Source organism: Triturus cristatus, chromosome 7 (assembly GCF_964204655.1).
Source record: "Triturus cristatus chromosome 7, aTriCri1.1, whole genome shotgun sequence".
Taxonomy (NCBI): domain Eukaryota; kingdom Metazoa; phylum Chordata; class Amphibia; order Caudata; family Salamandridae; genus Triturus; species Triturus cristatus.
The window spans coordinates 1,866,118,575-1,866,141,039 of NC_140590.1; the positions used below are offsets into that span (position 1 = coordinate 1,866,118,575).

The 22,465-nt window shown below is 45.7% G+C and overlaps 1 protein-coding gene across 1 annotated transcript in view; it reads right to left on the reverse strand.

The window, feature by feature from the left end:
- The window catches only part of LOC146813535 (uncharacterized), a 72,119-nt gene that overhangs the window by 24,484 nt on the left and 25,170 nt on the right, over positions 1-22,465 (reverse strand). The window contains exons 5-7 of the mRNA XM_085620306.1: positions 16,754-16,864; positions 7,707-7,817; positions 6,339-6,425 (exon numbers count right to left, since the gene is read on the reverse strand). Of these exons, the coding sequence (XP_085476432.1) occupies positions 6,339-6,425; positions 7,707-7,817; positions 16,754-16,864 (309 nt within the window). The remainder of the gene's footprint in view (positions 1-6,338; positions 6,426-7,706; positions 7,818-16,753; positions 16,865-22,465) is intronic.

The window sequence follows — 22,465 nt, forward strand, 5'->3', positions numbered from 1 at the left end:
CACCGCGGTCTTCTGAGCGAGCCCAGAACTTGGAAAGGCACGGTAGATGTTCTGCACTTTTTCCAGAAAAAAAGAAGCTAGGGCTTCACAGTGCGAAGTAGAGGCCGTGACTGTAGGAATGGAGCGCTTAGACAGCAGATCCTTAAGAGCTTTAAAAATAGTCTTAGATGGGTTAGGGCTATTCCGAAATTCCAGAGAGTAGAAGGTCGCGCGAGCCCTACAGATGGCACGGTGGTAGATTTTAATAGAGGCCAAGTACAGCGCTTTCTTCGCCGTATCGTAGGATCTCCGCCATTCTCTCTCGGCACGCCTGCAGTTCCCTTTCAGTGCACGTAGAGCACTGTCATACCAGGGGTTAGACTTTTTTGGACTGATCTTACTAGTCCGAATGGGAATCAAAAAGTCCAGCGCCCTGGTAATCCAATTACAGAACTGATCATAGCCCAATTCAACATCACTCGAGAGTTCGAGCGGATCAGCAGTTAGAGCGAGATGAAGATCCTCTAACCTAAGCTTGCCCCAATGTCTTCTAGGGATAGATCGAGCTAAAGGAGTTGGAATAGTATCAGGTAGAGGAACCTGAATATCCACTAGAAAATGATCTGTCCATCCGAGGGGCGACACGGAGCGTATTGAAGCTTCCGTGAGATTTGTAAAAAAAGGATCCAATATATGCCCTCCAGAGTGCGTTGGTTGGGAGACTCTTTGGGACAGTTGAAGGGCCTCAAGGTCCGCAAGAAAATTACCTACAGCCGGGGTCTTCTGGTTATCAAAATGGAGATTCAGATCTCCCAATATGGAGAAATTGGCGCACCCCATTGCCAGAGCACTGACGGCGTCAGGGAAAGCCTCCCTAAATGCGACATCATTACCTGGGGGGTGGTAGACCACCATCCCCGAGATCGAATACTGGGGATTAATCCCAATCTTAAAGGATGCACTCTCGCACCCAGCAATGTGCACGGCATTCCAAATGCAGGAATAGTTAGATTTCACTGCGAGTGCGATACCCCCCCCTCTAGTAGGGCGATTGAGGGTAAAGGTAGAGTATTCCGATGGAAAGGCAAGATTGATTATTGCTGCATCGTCCTCCTGCAGCCAAGTTTCAGTAATAACGAGAATATCTGGAGACTCATCATACAGAAGATCAAAAACGTTTTGATGATGCGATACCAGTGACCTAGCATTAAGGCTAAATATCCGGAGAGCGTTCGGCGAGCCAACCCTGGTACTAGGGCATATAGCAGCATCAGCCGTCTGCCGAATAGTAGTCGGAGAAGGCAGAGCGAAACCTTTGCAGGCACAGCAAAACGGGCCGCGTAAGGGGTGGATGGCCTGGGTACATTTAGTAATGGTCAGACCAATAGACCGTAGTGTTTCGTTCGAATATGTGATCATCTTGTCACCATTGACTAGCAATACGAACGCACTCACCTGCTAAGCCCCGCGCGCCCTGGACGTCCCTAGCGCGGACGAGCGCAGACGGGCAGGACTCAGGCACGACTCCGGCTAAGCGACGGCGTCCCACTGCGCGGTACCGCTGCGCGGGAGGAAGCAGCTTTAAATAGGCGTCCCGCGAGGCAAACCGGAGCGCTGTCGCGCTCAAAATGGCGCCCGCCACAAAGATCCACAGCCCAAGCCAAAATGGCGTCCACCCCGGGAATCCCCGTGAACCGGACCCACCAAAGCGGCGGTGATAAAACCAAATTACATGCGGTGAGAGGAGGGGGGAGATTAGCAGCCCACTAGCACCCTGAGCGCCTGTTTAAAAACAGGGGAAAATAATAACACAACAGAAAACAAATACAAAACAGGAATGATTAAAAATCGGACGCTAACAGCAGCGCGAGCGTCGTGATACTAAGTAGAGTACCTTGTCTGGCGGGCCAGAAGAGAAATCCGCCTTAAATAGGCATCCCGCGAGGCAAACCGGAGCACTGTAGCGCTCAAAATGGCGCCCGCCACAAAGATCCACAGCCCAAGCCAAAATGGCGTCCACCCCAAGAATCCCCGTGAACCGGACCCACCAAAGCGGCGGTGATAAAACCAAATTACATGCGGTGAGAGGAGGGGGGAGATTAGCAGCCCACTAGCACCCTGAGCGCCTGTTTAAAAACAGGGGAAAATAATAACACAACAGAAAACAAATACAAAACAGGAATGATTAAAAATCGGACGCTAACAGCAGCGCGAGCGTCGTGATGCTAAGTAGAGTACCTGACCAGAAGTAGACTTGAAAAGACAAGATGGAAACTAATAAATGCATGGAACAAAGAAAAAGGAGGGGTAATAGCATATTCTGCAATTACATTATCCCAGATATCCACGTGTATCAGGGACAGACTTTTATCAAACGTTCAGTTTACCACTATCAATTTCAAATTGAAATCCAAATATAGATTATACAAAATGGCTCCTCATGGTGGGAGAGGTTAGCCTAGCAACCAATGCTGGTATATTTGGATGAGATACCCTGGGTGTGAAGTAAAACATTGTATTTCTGAAGTTGGATGAGGAAGGGGCACAGAGCTGAAGGAAGCCCACGGGTGGAATTGAGGTCAGAAGAGGGCCCCTGTCCAGCTAGAAATGCATCCTTGTTGCAAAATGCTTTCAGGTCTAAGCTCAACTATTTTACTAGTTTTGTCAGCTAGCGTGTCCCTTGCTCTGCAGTTAGAGTTGTGTTTCACAAGTACAAGCAAATTAGCGGCTGTGTGATAGCTGTTAATTATCTGACTCAAAATATAAGGAAATGCATAGCTCATATTTCCTACATTGGTGCTACTGCGTGTTGACCTGTGATATATACTCTGCATTGTGTTTGTATACAGGTTAACATACAGAGAATAATTTAACAACACTGTCATGTGTACTGACTGGAGTCAGAGAGAGGAGATAGGAGACAGATCACATCACGTGTTCAGGATCTGCTGTTAAAAGTTCAAGGGTTCAAGGTCTCTCATTTCCCCACCAAGTGACACCCTTCAGTAGCACACTCTTGGGAAACCAGCATTTGCAATGCAATAGGTCTCGCATTTATGCGAGTTTGAGCTATTAGCATTATAAATGACAATGCCTTTTATTTTTGTTTTCATTTTTAAAACATAAATAAAAGGCATTGTCATTTACAATGCCAATAGCTTAAACTTGCGTAAATGCGAGACCTATTGCATTGCAAATGCTTGTTCTTCCTGCTTCTGCAAGCTCATGGTTTGGGTGGTGCCCGCAAGTATCTTGCCATGCTGGGTTGGCATAGTTGGGAGCAAATGTTCTACACCTCCATGCCTGGGATTGAGTGCCGCAGGTCAAAATCTCTTTATTCGAATGTCAAAGACAATCATAAAAGATGAGCTTAAAAGTATAAAATTATACATGAGAATCCAGAACAACCATCAAGACTTTTCAGATAAAACGGCTGCCAGAAGAAGCTGCTCACTCTGAAGCAAACATCAGTACTTGGCAACAGTTGTGAAACCGGAGGGCAACCCTACATTGTTTTTAACTGTGAGAGTTGAAAAGAGCGAATAAATATTGTATCCTAAAAGGTTTATATAATGTTCAAAATTTCATAAAGTGCAGCAGAGATTGGGTGGAGACCTTATCATAGGGACGTTTCTTATCTGCTAAGCGCCCATAATGACCCAGCGGAAAGCACAACATAGAGTGCCAGTTCTTTCAACAATAAAACTCTTCCCCAGTTGTTAATCACATATGTTAAATAAGGCTCAAGGCCGGAGCGTATTTTCAAAGCAGAGTAATTCGGACACGTAGTTTGCTCAATTCTAATCGTTCCCCTTCAGCCCAGCATTTATCCAGAAACAGATGTTTCACAATGATCTTATCAGCCTTGCAGGCACATAAGGGTTTGTCAAACAAAATGGATGTATCCAGCTGAACCAGAATTCGTTTAACTTAAGAAAGTCACGGGATATCCAGGCCCCGTGTGCAGCGTATACAATTGTTAGTACTGCTGTGAGGGAAAGAGGCCTTATTCCAACTTGAGAGCCACAACAAAAGGGCTCCCACCTTAATGGAGTCCAGGGACGGCACAGCCATGTCTTCTTGACAGATATGATGGGGTATTGAATGTGGAAGAGAGAGAAGACGTCTGCAAAATCGATTTTTTTCAACTTGCAACATAATGTAATCCCTATAGCCTGAAATTCCGCGCCCGTAACTTGCAACAAGTACACGTTGCTTAGAATAGATGTCATGTAGAGAAGCAATAGGCTTACCCCCAACTGATTTAAAAAAGTTCTAAAGTGAACACATAGCTTGCTTAAATTTAGTGTTTCCAAAACGCACATTCTCCGCCCAAGAAACATTAGAATTAAATACTAAACCAAGATGTAGTAACTTAAGAACACTTTCCATACAGTTCTCATTAACCCGTAAAATGTGCAGCGAATAGCGCTTGGGCCACAAGCCATGGTCTGCAATTTAGTGTAATTAGTGAGCAGGTGTTAATCAAGCATACGCTCTGTGAAAGCTTGTAACGGGCACCTCAGGGCACTTGGCGTCCCTACTATAAGCACAGCCTCATCGGTGTACAACAGTAACCGTACTTAGGCCCTTGTATCTCGATGTAGAAGTGCACATAAAGTGACATCTACCGCCATCACCAGCATGGCCGTCCATAATTTGCTACGATTAACTTTATCAAAGACAGAAGATAAGTCCATAAAGCAAGATACAGAGGAAATTCCATAGATATGGTATACATCCCTAGCAGTGCCTCAGGTCGTGCACTGCCCATTGTAGTCCTCAGAATCAAAAGGGGTATTTGCAGATAAATTGCACTTGTCTACTGTGAGTGGCAAAAAATTCCAGTGCCTGGGCTGGCAGCATTTGTGAATACTGTTGAGACTGCCCTCGGTGAAAGGAACAGATGACAGCCGAGCCGTAATCATGGCCCCCAGTGGAGCTGGCATGGTACAGCTTCAAGAGAAGAAGGTAGCACATACATCTCGTCTTTTCCGAAGAATTGGAGGGACCCCTTGTACAGTGTATCTGATCCAAGTAGCAACCTAGTGCAAGAGAAAACCATGTTATTTGTAAAAAAAGATGGCAGGAAGCCACATGTTTTCTCTTGCCCATCAGTGGAATCTCCTGCTGTTTCACTGCAGTATCTGCTGTTACTTCTGATCTGAGAACATACGATTATTCTTCCCTTTTTTAGGGCTCACTGTGGTTGTTTTTTACATTGTAAACAAATTAAGGTGGTTCATCAAGTACATCGAATTGTGGTTAACGTCAGTGATCTCCTAAGTGTGTAAACTTAAATGTTCTGACTCCTGCATTATATCCCGTAAAGGTAACTCGCATGACGTGGTACAGCAGAGCACATGTGCACCGGTTCCCTGGACCTACATAACTGCCCTCAAAACTTTCTTGTGCAGCCTCCCATTCCTCACTAGTCCGTGGACATTCGCTGAGTATTTTGTCCTTGCCTCTGGAAAATAAAGCATGTTAAATATTTCTGCACATTTGAACCTCAGTAGCTCACACGTTAAACATATTTATGCAAAATGTAGGAGATTTTAACTTTTCTAGATCACGAAAGCAACCGCGAGCAGGCAAACAGCGTGCGCGCAGAGAGGGAGCGAGCGTTCGAGCCGTAATAAATCAAGCGCGCGGTGGGAGATGCCATGCGCGTACAAATCGCCTGTCCGGGCTCACACATGGTTTGTCTCCCTTCGCGAACGAAAGCGATGACAATAGAGTCTCGCCAAGGCGAAGCAGCGCATGCGCTTTGTTCGCTACGAGACCTAAAAATCATCCAGAACACCTTGTGATTGGTATTCTAGGATGTGCCTCTTGCAAGTACTGCGCCAACCTTCTTTTTAGCCTCTTATGGCAGTGAAACGTGTGTTAATGTACAATGACCCTCACTTGTCCTCCCAAGGGAAACCTGATTCAGGTGCAAAACAAAATCTGTGCCAGAACTAGAATTAAAAGATGAGCCAATATTAGTGCACGCTTAGTTTTTTCTCAACACGCAAATTTTGTCTTTTGGGGAAAATAGCACACATTCCTAGTGTTGCAGCTCAGAAAAAAAGGCGTATTACAGCCTTATGCCCACTCTGAAGTGTGTAAAACCGCACCTGTAAATGCTGCACTCGCCGATATTGATATTTACTGAGTTCTTTATTTACACACGAATCTGATCGCAACTCTTAATACGGTTAACAGAATTTTAAAGGGTATGTTTCAATGATTAATCTTTTTACTCTTTTTGAATCTCCCCCTTCACTCATTTTCTTTTTATCACTCTCCTATTCTACCTGCATTAAACACTCTTTCTCTCCTAGTAGCCCTTCTTTTCCCCATTTGGAGCTCACCTGAGTCGAGACACATGCCGCTTTCTTCTCTTTCTCCTTGATAATCTCCCAAACTTCCATCTACCTTAATGCTCTGAAATGGAGCTCCTGTTGTACAAAATATAGCAGCATTATAATTATCCATAAAATATTTATTATTATCAACAGAACATCAAATCAGATCTGACATTGTGTTACAACACAGGCGGCCTGATTTACAACACATTTTCTATATGTTGCTGGAATTTCCTTCAGTCTCAGATGTGAATTCACATTACTTTTCATACTGAGAAATGTACCTACTTGCTCATTCCGAGGAATAAGACAACCTTACTGGGAGAACAGAAACATTTTAACGATTCAAAAAGGCTTTTTGCCAGGAGTGAATATATCTTACTACTAGAAATACAAGAGTAAGTCACGTGTATATGAAACAAGCTTCCAAGCGCTTGGACACTTCATCAGAAGTAGTCATAAACTTTACAACTGGCTATATTATTATATTATTACTTAAATTTGGGGCAAGACACAACTACTCAAAGCAACAGCTTCGTGAATCGTGCGGAGTAAGTTTCTAGACATTACACAAACCATTGCTTCTTTTTGGAAGTAAAAACATTTGTGTCTTCAGAAGAGTCTAATTTCCTTTTAATAAAACCAAAGAGATGTATGTCTGTTAAGTGTCCTATAAAACTGTAGAGAGGTGCTCACAAAGAAAACAAAACAGGGTAGCTATGATCAGAAGAATTAAGTAATGGTGCTTGATGTGAGGTGTTGATCAGCAACAAGGAATTGTGAGTTAGAGAGAATGGAGCAGAAAGATTCAAGAATGAAACAGAGCACTGGTAGACGGAAAACAGCTTTGCCCAAACTTGTATAGATTAAGGACAGGCTTGAAGCTCTCCTATAGTTAATGCTATACATGGTGTAACTGTACATTAGTTTGTATATGATCCAAGCTGCACAATGCTACTGGTCCAACATGTAAAACCGTAGTGGAAGCTGCACTGCTTTCTCTATGCAAAAAATAGTATAAAAAAAAGACCTAGGCCGCAGTGTGCTTACACTTGTCAATAATGTAAGGGGTAACACGCATGTTAGCACTGCTGGGGGGATGCTGGTCTAAAACGTAAATACCCAGAAAAATATAACCCTATATTCCAATATGAACATATTTACTGCTTGCTTACATCAGACGGAGGGAGGGAGGGACAGTGTTGCAGCCAAGACAGGCACAGTGTTTCAATACATTTTTGTCTCGCGAGTCTGGAATACTCGCTCGTGCCATCGAAGGCATTGAGTTGTGTTCGCCCTTGGCGAGAGTCGAACAGTCCCTGAAGCACACAGATCTGTGTAATGGGCAGAGCTGATATGCACTGCTTTCCTCACCCGTGGTACTGTCGATGTTCTTTCTCTGTTCTGAGTCAAGGAGATCCGCGGAACACAAGTCTTCCTCTATTTTAATGTTTAACGCAATGACAGGTGTAATATCTGCATGTCCTGCAATTACAAAATATGATGATTGTGTTATTGCGTAAAGAGACTACAAAGAAAGTACAAGGAAAATAATGTGTTAGAGAATGTTTTAAAGGAACACAATGTCTTATTATGCATGGGGCAGAAAGAGGGGTTAGAGAAAATGACCATAAAGGGGGTAAGCATAAAGGAGCTAGCATCTTAACCATTATACGTTCACCAATAAAGCTAGTGAATAACTGTGTGTATATTTATGTAGACATGATGTGAAATACAAAATAAAACATTTCCTCCTAAAGAATCAGAAGTGATACGCTGCACCCGTGTCTGGGGCGTGTCCTTCTCTCCCAGTTTGGCTTAGCATGATACTAACACGAATCTTCAGCCCACACTTGAGGAAAGATCAGGCTTGAGATGTAAACGAAAAACATTTCAGTGTTAAAGAGTTAACAACATCACTGTACAGACGCAAAATCAAGTCTGCGTTCTATCCCGACTACAAGAAGGCTCAGTTGCCCATTTAAATGTTCCTCTGAATCAAGTTCAAAACATCTTGTCATCGGTATGTGGGGTGAACACCTGACTGGCCATTTAAAACGTGGTGTAGCCGAATTGCAATGTGTCAAGCTGGCAGGTCAGCGAGTTGTTAAAGGTTGCAGGGGCACACAATGCAGAGAGCCGTTCAAAACACCCCTAATTGCTAACTCAAGGAGCAATATTTGTCTAATTCCAGCTGCGGAGTCCCAGCCTGACTCTACAGCTGGTATTTCATCTTTGGGGGGCTCATCCTTGCGGGCTCTACACACATAGGAGGTAGCATGTTTTGCACTTTATTGTTTTGCACATCGCAGAGATTAGGTAGAGCATGATAAGCACTGCTTTTTAGGTCTAGCCACAGACGACGACGGCTGTTTGGTGAGCTCATGGTATTAATATACACTGAGAGGAGCTATAGGTCAGCCCCAATCAACCTCTGCTTTATTTAGGTCGACTCCTTCCGCCACTGCTTTGGAAAAGTACCATCCACATTACAGATCAAGTTAGAGGAGCATTTCTATCACAACATCATGCTACCAGCCATAGGTACTGAAACAGAAGCAGCCGTCAGGGACTATCATACATTCCAAAAGACCCGATTCAGCTGGGCGACTCCTGATGTTTTAATCAATCAGTTTTAAAGGCTTATTTTAGCTGTCTCCTGTTGAAAATTGCCTCTGCTTCAATAGAACTCGATGGGGAAAATACATTCTAAAGAAAGAGGGACGTCAGAGGCACGGTGATGCACCATGAAGACCTAGCAGCAATGCACCATGAAGACCTAGCAGCAATGCACCATTGAGATCTAGCAGCAATGCACCATTGAGATCTAGCAGCAATGCACCATTGAGACCTAGCAGCAATGCACTGTGAAGACCAAGCAGCAATGCACCGTGAAGACCAAGCAGCAATGCACCGTGAAGACCAAGCAGCAATGCACCATGAAGACCTAGCAGCAATGCACCATGAAGACCTAGCAGCAATGCACCATGAAGACCTAGCAGCAATGCACCATGAAGACCTAGCAGCAATGCACCATGAAGACCTAGCAGCAATGCACCATGAAGACCTAGCAGCAATGCACCATGAAGACCTAGCAGCAATGCACCATGAAGACCTAGCAGCACAAACATACTTATCCAGCACCACTTTGGAAAGGGGCCACGGCTGGTGTGTTGTGGAGGGAGCTCTGTGGAGCGGCACTCTTTGTTAAAATAGTCTATTTTACCCAAATCAGACAGGAAATAGATTCCCGCTGAATTTTTCAACAGTTAAACTTGCCTATCAGGGTTCAAACTTTGTAACAATTACCAAATTACATGCATTTACTTTTCTTTGTAGAAAGTCAACAGATATCATTCCATGTTTATTCACTGTTGTTGGGGGTTCCTGACAAACTCTAATGTGGCATCTGCCATTCGCATTCTGTGCTCACAGCAGCGTGTATGGACACCACACCAGAATCTAGCTAGGGCGTGCCACAATGGTACAGGCAGTGAGGCCTTTAATTACCTAGAGGAAATATTGTGTGGGGCCAGAGTTTATTTATTCTGCTACAGGATGTTAAAATCAATACTGCCAGGTCCCCGAGATTGTTCGAAAAACATACGTGTATTCGAGAAATGTGCATGAGAAATGTCACAATCTGCTTTCTGATGTGCATACAGCACAGGTCACAATCAGCTTAAGGCCCAAGCTGACGTTGTTGTCATGTAGGTTTAACTAGCAAAAATCGCCTTTGTCTTAACCCCTTCGATGCTGCGCAGATTCCGCCGCTGTGCTGGCGGAATCTTGCGCGGGCGTGGTCATGACGGAATGGTTCCGTCATGAGCACAGCTCAACCGTGGGTCATGACGGAACCATTCCGTCATGAGCACCGAAGGGGTTAAGTGAATCCAGGCAGATGCTCTCAGTGATGTACCGACCAGAGACAGAAACATCCGAAGCTGTCAGCATTATGGCGGTCCAACGGTGGGGCCATTCACTGGGCACCGACAGCCACGGGCAGGGGTGGTGAGAAATCAGAGACAAGCGCAAATGTAAACCATGGCTCACCAATGCCTGCTCCTTCTAGTTTTTCTTTCACTTTTGAAGTTCTAGATCAAAACAAGGAGTCAACATGCTCACAACTATGTATGTTAAAGTGCTGTTTGAATTTACTGATATTCTAGGAGCGTCGATTTACAGGCCCCGCTCTGCCAAGCCATAATGGACCGTCGGACTTCAGTATTTGCTCTGATCAAACAGCCAACACTTTATCCATCCCATGATGGATTTGATGAAGGTAATCCATTGCTGGGAAGCTTCTCTGGGCTGTTCTCCAGATGGATATGAATCTGGGTGTTCGTGGTGCACTCCTCGAAGAGCAGAGGGAGCATACAAATGTATCACTTCCTGTCCGTGAATTTCCCACTAGTGGCCTCACAGCCTCACTCACATTACAATCAGAACTGGCCCAGCAGAGCATTAACTCATAAATAGGGCTGGTGGTTTTATGGTATTTATTTTTTCAACATTCCCTTTTGTATTTATCCATATTTATTTTTGGGACATTTTATTTGTATTTTTCCATATTTATTTTGTTTTTTGTGTATAAATGAATTTGTAAAACTGTAAATTTCCATATTTATTTAACTGATAGACACACACTCACACTTTGATGTCTGTCGTGATTTAGCTATTTAAGCTGCCAAATATTACGAAACAATACATCCACTAAATATTAGCATTATACCACAAATGCATGCCGACATATGCCATTATTTAACGAAATGTCATCCTGTTTTGTTATTTCCCAGGCTGTCCATCTGCTCAGCTGTTGGTCTACAATTCATGAAAGACAGCATGGAGAGCCACTTAAAAGAAGCACAATTTTCTGTATTTATCCACTTTTAAAAATACATGCAGACAGAAAACACATTGTTTTCTGTCTGTATTTATCTGTAAAAATCCATCAAAACGAAAAACACGGAGCCTCACTTATAATATGCCTATTCGCTCTATTCCTAGAGCTGCAGACTGAATCTCTATTTGCTTACATGGTGCGTCTTCTGAAATAAAGCTACAAGACACAGTTAACTCCCTAGTCGTCTTGTCTGCCAGTAAGAAAGCTTAATTAAATTTGTATAGATTATCCATGTTTGTCTTGCACAAATCAAATTCTTAAAAGCATGGATTAGCTTTTCAATTTCAATTGCATCTCCTTTTATTTCTTGCAATGTTCAAGGTATGAGGTCAACTACATCTCCATTTGCAACTTGCCAGCTCTGCACCATATGAATGGGTACTGAAAAAATGACACCAATTTCTTCATCAACAGTCTTATTGTGGTTAACTACCAGCATCGGCACCGACACTATGAAGTTCTCATATACCTACAAAAGCTGATCTGTGGTCGCCATATCCTTTTATGACCATCGCTAAAGGGTCTCCTTACCCTTTTATTACTACCGCTCAATGGTCTACCTAGCCTTTTATTACCATCGCTCAATGGTCTCCCTAGCCTTTTATTACCATCGCTCAATGGTCTCCCTAGCCTTTTATTACCATTGCTCAATGGTCTCCTAAGCCTTTTATTATCATCGCTCAATGGTCTCCTAAGCCTTTTATTACCATCGCTCAATGGTCTCCTAAGCCTTTTATTACTATTGCTCAATGGTCTCCTAAGCCTTTTATTACCATCGCTCAATGGTCTCCTAAGCCTTTTATTACTATTGCTCAATGGTCTCCTAAGCCTTTTATTACCATTGCTCAATGGTCTCCCTAGCCTTTTATTAACATCGTTCAATGGCCTCCCTAGCCTTGCATGACCATTGCTCAATGGTCTCCCTAACCATCTCTCACTATCGCTCAATGGTCTCCCTAGCCTTATATGACCATCGCTCAATGGTCTCCCTAGCCTTACATGACCATCGCTCAATGGTCTCCCTAGCCTTACATGACCATCGCTCAATGGTCTCCCTAGCCTTACATGACCATCGCTCAATGGTCTCCCTAGCCTTACATGACCATCGCTCAATGGTCTCCCTAGCCTTACATGACCATCGCTCAATGGTCTCCCTAGCCTTACATGACCATCGCTCAATGGTCTCCCTAGCCTTACATGACCATCGCTCAATGGTCTCCCTAGCCTTACATGACCATCGCTCAATGGTCTTCCTAGCCTTACATGACCATCGCTCAATGGTCTCCCTAACCATCTCTCACTTTCGCTCAATGGTATTCCTATTCCGGGTTATATTCTTATAATACCTTTTTTCTACCCAGTTCTCCAAACAGAGATTCCTTTCTGGTGGTAGCTCATTTCTTAAATGACCACTCAACTGGGATGACTTTTTTCCAAGTTCAATTAGATTTACTTGGTTACAAAAAGTATTCGTATTATACACAAAGCAACATTTTCAAGTGGTAACAGCCAAAATTTAATAGTAATTGATCCTTTGTCACAAAATGCAACATGCTAATACAGTTCTTATGACGCCACTTAATACGATAAATTAACTATTTAATTCCCATTTCTCAATCCAGGTGACATACAATTCATGTATATCACACTTATTCTACTTACCTTACCACATTCTAGAAGTCCATTTTCAACCCTTTACATTTCAGTGTGCCACAGATTGCACAAACGCAGGAGTGCTGGGGATCACATCCCGTCACTTAAGATGGGAAGGGCCACACCCCACCAATATAAGCGGTCTCCTTTTAAGGGGAAATCAGTTAGTCGTAAAAATTAAATTGTTTATAGTGAAGGAGGACGATTCTGAGGTCCATCTACTGCGAGCTCTTTATCTGAAGATGCTCTTCTTCCAGGAGGGTATTCCCAGTGCCCTTGCTTCCCATTTCAAGAGAGTTTTAAATTCTGTACTTGGGTAGGTAAGATCCCCGCAATTAAAGACCACGTATCCGCTCACTGTGTCAATTTACTTTGTCACCGTCCTTCACCAGATCCAGGAGGCTCTAGTCCATAGTTTTCTTGAAGACAAACAACAATAAAACTGTTGCCTCTATAACACTCCTGTCCAAGCGCCAACTGTGAGAAAGTGGCTCTGTATATACTGTTCCCTAATAGGTACAGGGTGTACAGAGTCCACAGTCCCCAAGGGTTTGGCAGAGGCTAAAGTTAGATATAACCTTACTCTCTAAAGTGGTAGCTTGGTCGAGCAGTAAGGCAGTATCAGAGGACAGTGTAAAGCATTTGTTGTACACACTCATTCAGCAAATGGTCTCACACACTCAATAACTGAACTCTAGGCCAATGGTTTAGATATAAAAAATATATGCTTTATTTATTTCAGAACCAACAATTGGCATTAAAATATACTTTCTCAGCATGAGATGCTTTATATAAATACTTTTGAAATATGCAATTGACTTTTGTAAATAGTTACAAGTGGTTGCAATAGGCAACACTATTTTAAACACAATAATGCATTGAGCTCAATGGAAGTTTCAAGTTATTTGTAACAGATTACTTTTAGGATTACTTTTAGAATTCCAGGACTAGATCCTAGATTCAGGCCTGGGTCAGTACTTAGAATCAAGTGATAAAAGTCGACTTAATTACTGTGATGATTTTTAAACAATATTTAGCTATTTTAAAAGTTGACAGAAAATATTTCAGAGAAAACAGTCAATGATTCCCTACGGAAGAAAATTCAAGTTGCAGGTACAGTATGTTCTCGTTACTTTTGTAATCCAGTACTGGGTGCCTAGACTCAGTACTGGGACCTTTATCCAAAACAGGTAAGTAATTACGTTTTCAGATATTATACGATTTTTAAAAAGAATATTTAAAGATTGCAGAAATTGACACTTAGAAGAAATTTCAAAGAAAAACAGTCAATGGTTTCCTATGGAAGAAAATTGGGTTACTGGTACAGTTGTAAGTATTTTTCAGAGTCAGTGCTGGGCACCAAGATACAGCACTGGGAGCTCAACTATGAGAAGGTGAGTATTTTCGTTTTCGTTATTCGGCTGATTTTTGGTGAATATTTTAAGATTTGAAAAATCAACACTTAGAAGAAATTTCAGGAAAAAGCCAGTCAATGTTACCCTATGAAGAAAATGAAGTTATCGGTTTAAAGGTGAGTACTCGACTGGCAGAGTTGAGGTTCTGGGCATAGACTCAGGGGTCCCCCAGGGTCAGGTAGGTACAGTTGGTTCACCCTCAGCGACTCTAGGGTGATCGGGTGCAGATGCAGAGAGAGTTAGGCCCAATGTTATCCTATGAGTCCTTGGTTGGTGGCTGCTGACTATCAAGCCACGCGGCTGTGGGAGCTGGGCTCCTGGTCACTTACTCAGGGCAAGTGGGGAAGTATGTAGGTGTAGAGGTTGCACTGCCAGGGCCACTCGGGCGGCTGGGTGCAGGGTGCTTTTGAGCCTTCAGGCGCTCAATTGGTTTCAATGGGAAATCTTCGGTTTAGAAAAAGACTGCAAGCTCGGGGACGAGGATTCTTCAGGTGCCACCACCACTTCGAGAGGTAAGTTGGGTAGTTTGAGGATAGGTAGGTACCCCGGGATTGGGCACAGGGGGCCGCGGGGCGCCGCGTGCAGGGGTTCCTTTTGGTGTCGGGAAATCTTACCCTCTGTTGATCGCGGTAGGGGGCACCTTGTTCTGAGGCTGCAGGCTTCTTCAGGAGTGTCGAGGGAGGGCCTTGGGTGCCAGACTCGGGTTCACAGTCTCCGTGGGGTCGTCCTCGTGGTCTTTGTCCACTCTGGTACCGGCCAGGCTTGGCTGGTGCAGAGTGTGCTGGAATCGCGGATCGGGGCTGATGCCAGGGATTAGAAGTAGGTTTTGAGTAGAGCCTCTACTCATGAGAGTCCCAGGGGCTTAGAGCCAAAAGGTAGCCATGTCCTCCGGGGTTTGTGAGGTTGCTGGCCACAAGAGATGGGGCAGGAGCAGGTTCGAGGGTCGACAGGCCGGTAGGGCTGGGGCCAAAGCAGTTGGTGTCTTCCTCTCCTTAGCAGCTGCAGGGCAGGTCTTCTTTCTTCTTGCTCTTCTTTGTATTTCGGAATCTGGAATCTGGGGAAGGAAGGTTCAGGGTGCCCCTAAATACTAGATTTAGGGGTGTTACAGGTAGGTGAAGGGCAGGGACCAATGGGTCCCTGTCCTGGGGTGGGTACACCCCTATCCTGCCTCTCTCCTGTGGGAGGGTGGCAGTAGCCTAGTCCTGATTGGGTTGGGCTTCCCATCTTCAAGATGGCGAGAGCCTGGAGATGTGCTTCACCTCGCCTCCCCCACCTGAGGGGTGGGGTTGGCAGGCTGGCACATCCCCTGTCCTTATTTGGGGTTTCCGGCCAAGCTTCCCGCCAGAGTGGGGGGTTGCAGTGGCCTGGGGAAGCTCACAGAGGCAGCATGCCTTTGAAGCTTCCCCCCTGCCCATCCTGGGGGAGGAGATTTAGCACCTCGCCCAGGATGTGCATTGTTGCAGGCCTAGGAGAGCAGGGGCTCTCCTACCCAGGGGTCCAGCAACATGTCTGCTGTGTGGCAGCCTAGGCAGCCTCAGAACAGACGTGGATTGTAAGTTAGGTTTCAGGGGGCCTCTCTAAGATGCCCTCTGGGGTGCTTGGTACATTAAATCCCACACTGGCATCAGTGTGGGTTTAATCTGCTGAGCAGTTTGATACCAAACTTCTCAGTCTTCAGAGCTGCCATTATGGTGCTGTGGAGTTCGTGTTTGACAAGCTCCAAGCACCATGTACTCTTAGATAACAGCACTGCACTTACAGGACCCAGGAATGGACCTGGGAACTGTAGGGGCACAGGGCTCCTGCCTCTGTGCCCACACCACTGGCATAGGGCACCCAGCTAGAGGGGTGGCTGATGTATGCCAGGGCAGAGTAGGTTGTGGGCATGGCACACAGGGATGTGTGCCATGTCGACTCTCTGTTTTGTCTTGTACCCAGACACTCAGCCTGCAAGAGCAGTGTGTGTGTGTGTTAGGGTACAGGGCCTCTAAGGGTGGCACAATGAGTGCTGCAGCCCTTAGAGGTCTTCCCTGGTCACAAGGCCCTGGGTACCTAGGGTACCATTTACCAGGGGCTGGCATGTGGCTAGGGTTTTGCCAATTTGGGTTTGGGCTGGTAGGCAGGTTTTTAGGGAAGGAACACAGGCCCTGGGCACCTGATTGGCAGGAGCCCAGGGCACAACAAGGAAAAGTGCATCAGCTATTAGGCAAAAAAAGGGGGGGGGGATTCCTGCAACTGAAACCCACTTTCTTACACCATCCTTACACTCAAACAGCTAACAGCGATCCAAAGGCAGCAGCATTGTAGGATTGTGTTCAGGCAGGAGACAGACAGAAGCGCACACATTTATATTCACTCGCTCCTGTAGCTGGAATCATCTCTCCAATGCAGTGGACGCCAGCAGCGCAAACCATACGTATATATTAAAATCGTGTGAATAGGAGCCATACCTGAGCAAAGACCCACAGTGCTTTCTCTTCCTTCTGCACCACCTGTGCAACCAGGCTCCAGCTCTTCTTCTTCCCTGAGGATACCTTTTCCATCTTTGAAAATTTGACATCCTACCATAAAAAACAAAAGCAGGTCAGTCAGATTCGAATAACTGTCTCAAAACTCTTATAAGTAAATGCAGCACAGAAGTATTCCATTCATAGAAAGACAGAAGCTAACCTGAATTCAAGATTTTGAGACCAACGGGAGGCACGAGCTGTTTAGATCATTATAAGACAGTATTGTATATTTTCACACATGAAGACTGGAGAATACTTTCAAAGCAGTTTACAGTGGATCAAGTTACGAGTCGATCTGACCCAAGTGATGAGCGACAGTCTTTTATTTCCATGGCATTAAATAGATTAAATCCACCACGCAGCGCCCCAACCAATATACATGACACATTTACAATCAGGCAGTGTGGGGGAATCAGGCGTGCCGGGGGGGGGTGTATTCTGGGGGAAGTGCAGAGGATGGATCTTGTTTAACATTTTCATGGTCATTGGCAGTAGGCATAGGGTAGCGGTGGAAATCCACTCCTCCACCTGTGGAGCTGGAGTCTCTGGCCTGAATCTGAACAGGAAGGTAAGAATCAATGCCGGCCAGAGAAGAGAAAACTCCTAAAAACCGGCTAGCCCAGAAACTGGCCTGGAGGTGAGTAGGAGAGACAAAGTTCAATGCTGGCCAGGAAAGAAAACTTCTAAACGCGTCTAGCCCCAATCATTGGCCTGATGGTGAGGAGAAAAGACAGAAATCAATGCTGACAATAGAAGACAATGCTCCTAAACAGCATAAAGTCGTGGTCATTAATCACCTGGTGATGACGAAAGGCAGGAATCATTGCTGGTCTAGGTGACAGCTGCTTGTGCCCACATCGAGTCTGAATACCACAAGGAACAGGCATAAGTAGGATGTACTTGAGATTACTTTCCCAATTATGCAAAAAATCAAAATCTAAAAAAAATTAAATAGGTTGAGCATATGTTGGTCCTCGTACATCTGATGTGTATCACAGGTAGGACGGTGCATATCCTATTGTGGCAATGATTAACCACACTTACTGGTCTGAGGAGAGCATGGTTTGCCAGACTGGGGAAGCCATAAATAGCACATTCGGCCCAGGGTTACCCAACAGGCTGGTCAGTCTGTGTGCAGCTCGGAGAAGAAGAGCAGTACACACACACCCACACTCAAGCTTTCATGCATGATACCAAGTAATACCTGAATATATTGTGAGAGCAAGCTTGATCTTGTTAGATATCCATGACATGCTTCTTGCTCAGTTGTTAAGTTGTTGTTGTGCTGTTGTGTTATTACTTGCTGTGTTGTCTTTGATGTGTTATTTGCTTATAGCATGAGAGTATTGCTCTGGTGTGGTGTCAAGTGCCGCCTGAGCAGCTTGACTACAACAGCTGAATGGACTTATTTGGCAAGAAGCCGGGTCTTCAGCTTCGCTCTCAGCTCTGAGGTTCTCTATCAATCTTGAACGTGTAGGCAGAGATCTAGAAGTAAGAAGCCGGGTCTGCAGCTTCGCTCTCAGCTCCGAGGTTCTCTATCAATCTTGAACGTGTAGGCAGAGGTCTCGAAGTAAGAAGCCGGGTCTGCAGCTTCGCTCTCAGCTCTGAGGTTCTCTATCAATCTTGAACGTGTAGGCAGAGGTCTAGAAGTAAGAAGCCGGGTCTGCAGCTTCGCTCTCAGCTCTGAGGTTCTCTATCAATCTTGACCCTGTAGGCAGAGGTGTAGAAGTAAGAAGCCGGGTCTGCAGCTTCGCTCTCAGCTCTGAGGTTCTCTATCCATCTTGAACATGTAGGCAGAGGTCTAGAAGTAAGAAGCCGGGTCTGCAGCTTCGCTCTCAGCTCTGAGGATCTCTATCAATCTTGAACCTCTAGGCAGAGGTCTAGAAGTAATAAGCCGAGTCTTCAGCTTCGCTCTCAGCTCTGAGGTTCTCTATCAATCTTGAACGTGTAGGCAGAGGTCTAGAAGTAAGAAGCCGGGTCTGCAGCTTCGCTCTCAGCTCTGTGAGGTTCTCTGTCAATCTTGAACGTGTAGGCAGAGGTCTAGAAGTAAGAAGCCGGGTCTGCAGCTTCGCTCTCAGCTCCGAGGTTCTCTATCAATCTTGAACGTGTAGGCAGAAGTCTAGAAGTAAGAAGCCGGGTCTGCAGCTTCGCTCTCAGCTCTGAGGTTCTCTATCCATCTTGAACCTGTAGGCAGACGTCTAAAAGTAAGAAGCCGGGTCTGCAGCTGCGCTCTCAGCTCCGAGGTTCTCTATCAATCTTGAACGTGTAGGCAGAGGTCTAGAAGTAAGAAGCCGAGTCTTCAGCTTCCCTCTCAGCTCTGATGTTCTCTATCAATCTTGAACCTGTAGGCAGAGGTCTAGAAGTAAGAAGCCGGGTCTGCATCTTCGCTCTCAGCTCTGAGGATCTCGATCAATCTTGAACCTCTAGGCAGAGGTCTAGAAGTAAGAAGCTGAGTCTTCAGCTTCGCTCTCAGCTCTGAGGTTCTCTATCAATCGTGAACCTGTAGGCAGAGGTCTAGAAGTAAGAAGCCGGATCTGCAGCTTCCCTCTCAGCTCCGAGGTTCTCTATCAATCTTGAACGTGTAGGCAGGGGTCTAGAAGTAAGAAGCCGGGTCTGCAGCTTCGCTCTCAGCTCTGAGGTTCTCTATCAATCTTAAACCTGTAGGCAGGGGTCTAGAAGTAAGAAGCCGGGTCTGCAGCTTCTCTCTCAGCTCCGAGGTTCTCTATCAATCTTGAACGTGTAGGCAGAAGTCTAGAAGTAAGAAGCCGGGTCTGCAGCTTCGCTCTCAGCTCTGAGGTTCTCTATCCATCTTGAACCTGTAGGCAGAGGTCTAGAAGTAAGAAGCCGGGTCTGCAGCTTCTCTCTCAGCTCTGAGGTTCTCTATCAATCTTGAACCTCTAGGCAGAGGTCTAGAAGTAAGAAGCCGAGTCTTCAGCTTCGCTCTCAGCTCTGAGGTTCTCTATCAATCTTGAACGTGTAGGCAGAGGTCTAGAAGTAAGAAGCCGGGTCTGCAGCTTCGCTCTCAGCTCTGAGGTTCTCTATCAATCTTAAACCTGTAGGCAGAGGTCTAGAAGTAAGAAGCCGGGTCTGCAGCTTCGCTCTCAGCTCCGAGGTTCTCTATCAATCTTGAACCTCTAGGCAGAGGTCTAGAAGTAAGAAGCCGAGTCTTCAGCTTCGCTCTCAGCTCTGAGGTTCTCTATCAATCTTGAACGTGTAGGCAGGGGTCTAGAAGTAAGAAGCCGGGTCTGCAGCTTCTCTCTCAGCTCTGAGGTTCTCTATCAATCTTGAACCTCTAGGCAGAGGTCTCGAAGTAAGAAGCCAGGTCTACAGCTTCGCTCTCAGCTCTGAGGTTCTCTATCAATCTTGGACCTGTAGGCAGAGGTCTATAAGTAAGAAGCCGGGTCTGCAGCTTCGCTCTCAGCTCTGAGGTTCTCTATCAATCTTTTTTTTTTTATAAATCTTTTTATTAAACAGACTCGACAACAAGGCATAGTATCACAAAGTCAATATGGAGGGTACCGCATAAATCAATATACCTAATAATACAGTAAGCTTATGCAGTGGAAATCACGGGGAAGGGGAGACATCATCATCGTGTATGCGAGGAGGGGTACAAATGTTTTCACGGAATAAGTTCCAAGGGGACCATATCTGGGACCATTTATGGGGACAGTCACGGGCCGTATACACAAACTTCTCTCTTTGCATACACCAGTCAAGGTCTTTTTTCCAGTTCGTAATTGTGGGTGCATGTGAGGCCCCCCAGAGCTGCGCAATGTTCCTTTTGGCTATCATACAACCGAGTGTGACCCACTGTGTGGCATAGGTGGTGAGGTCTGTTGGTTCCCAGATATTTGGGAGGCATCTGGGCGCTTCCGGCTGGAGCTCAGCCTCCAGTATTTCGCTCATGATTGCATGTGTCTTACGCCAGAATTCCTGGATTGGTCTGCAGTGCCATATAGTGTGCATGAAAGTGCCCGGTTGAGCGCATCCCTGTCTACAGGACCCATCCGTCTGACCCCCCATATGCACCAGTTGGGGACCTGTTACATATATTCTATGTAGGATGTTCAGCTGCACAAGCCGGAGCCGTGCTGATATTGCAACTGTTTTAGGGGATGAGATCGCCGTCTGCCAACTTTCGTCATCTAGTTCGATGCCATCTCCCGTCCATTTCTCCCGCAGTAGAGTTAGGGGATCGCTCATGTTGTTGATAAGTTCTGTAAGTTAAGGATATAGCCCTTTCGGGCAGATGTCCATCTAGCAGTCTGTCCTCTAATGGGGAGCTATCCGGTGGGGAGGCATCACAAGGCAGTGCGGATTGTAATGCGTGGCGGACCTGAAGATATCTGAAAAACTCAGAGTCCGCCAGCGCGTATTGATTTTGGAGAGTGCTAAAAGGTTTTACCCCCCCCCTGCCTCCCATAGGTCTCCAATAGTGGAGATTCCAATCAGGTCCCATTTGTCGAAGACTTTGGAGTTACCCAAGTGCCCTAGTTTTTGGGAATCCCACAGTGGGGTGGCAAGTGTTAATCTGTTGTTCCAGCCCAAGGATTGGGTTGCGGCATGCCAGATCTTAACTGTGTGCTTGGTATGCCCAGTCAGTGGGTATCTGTCAGGTTTGGAATACAGTGCTCGGGTGTAGGCCCCGCTAGGAAGGATCCAACGGTCCATACGGAACCCCGGAGCGTCAGGGCGACCGTAGGTGCCGTGGTTTATTGCTGTGAGGTGTGCCGCCCAGTAGTATTTCCTTATGTCTGGTAGCCCGATTCCACCGTCATACCAGCTGAGTGTGAGTTTTGGTAAAGCAATGCGCGGTCTCCCACTCCAAAGAAGGTCCCTCTGGAGTCCTTCAATTTCCTTAAAATAGGAGTTTGGGACGGGGTCAGCCGAGTTTTGTAATGCATAGAGGAAACGGGGCAGGGACATCATTTTAAAGAGGGCTGCCTTACCTAATAGAGAGATCGGGAGTAATTTCCAGTTAATGATGTCGCTTTTAAGCCTCTGCAGGGGAGGGACCAGGTTGCAGGCATATCTGATCGCTGGGTCAAGAGAGATGTATATGCCTAGATATTTAAAGCCTTCAGTAACTATTGAAATGGGGCAGTCCCGGGGCAGTTGGGGAGAGTTTCCACGGAGAACATATACGAGTGATTTTTGCCAATTAACTCGAAATCCAGAATATCTCCCAAAAACGTCTAAGATGTCGAATACCACAATCAAGGATCTCTTGGGGGAGGTGAGATAAAGGAGGATGTCATCCGCATACAGGGAAATACGGTCCTCCCAGTCTGAGGACCACCGCATCCCTTAGATTACTGCATCTTTACGGATCCATGCTGCAAGAGGCTCGAGGGCTAGGGCAAACAGTAAGGGAGAGAGGGGACAGCCCTGGCGGGTGCCGCGACTGAGTGTGAAGGTTTCGGATTTTTTGTTGTTCACAACCACTTGCGCCATAGGTGCGCTGTAAAGCAACTTCACCCATCTGATGAATATCGGGCCAAATCCTAATTTTGTAAGTACTGCGAAGAGATATGGCCATTCAAGGGTGTCGAATGCCATCGTAGCATCCAAGGACACCACGACTGCATCTTCGCGAATGGTCGATGCCCTACCCAGTACCCCGTGCACTCTGCGCAGGTTTAAGGCAGT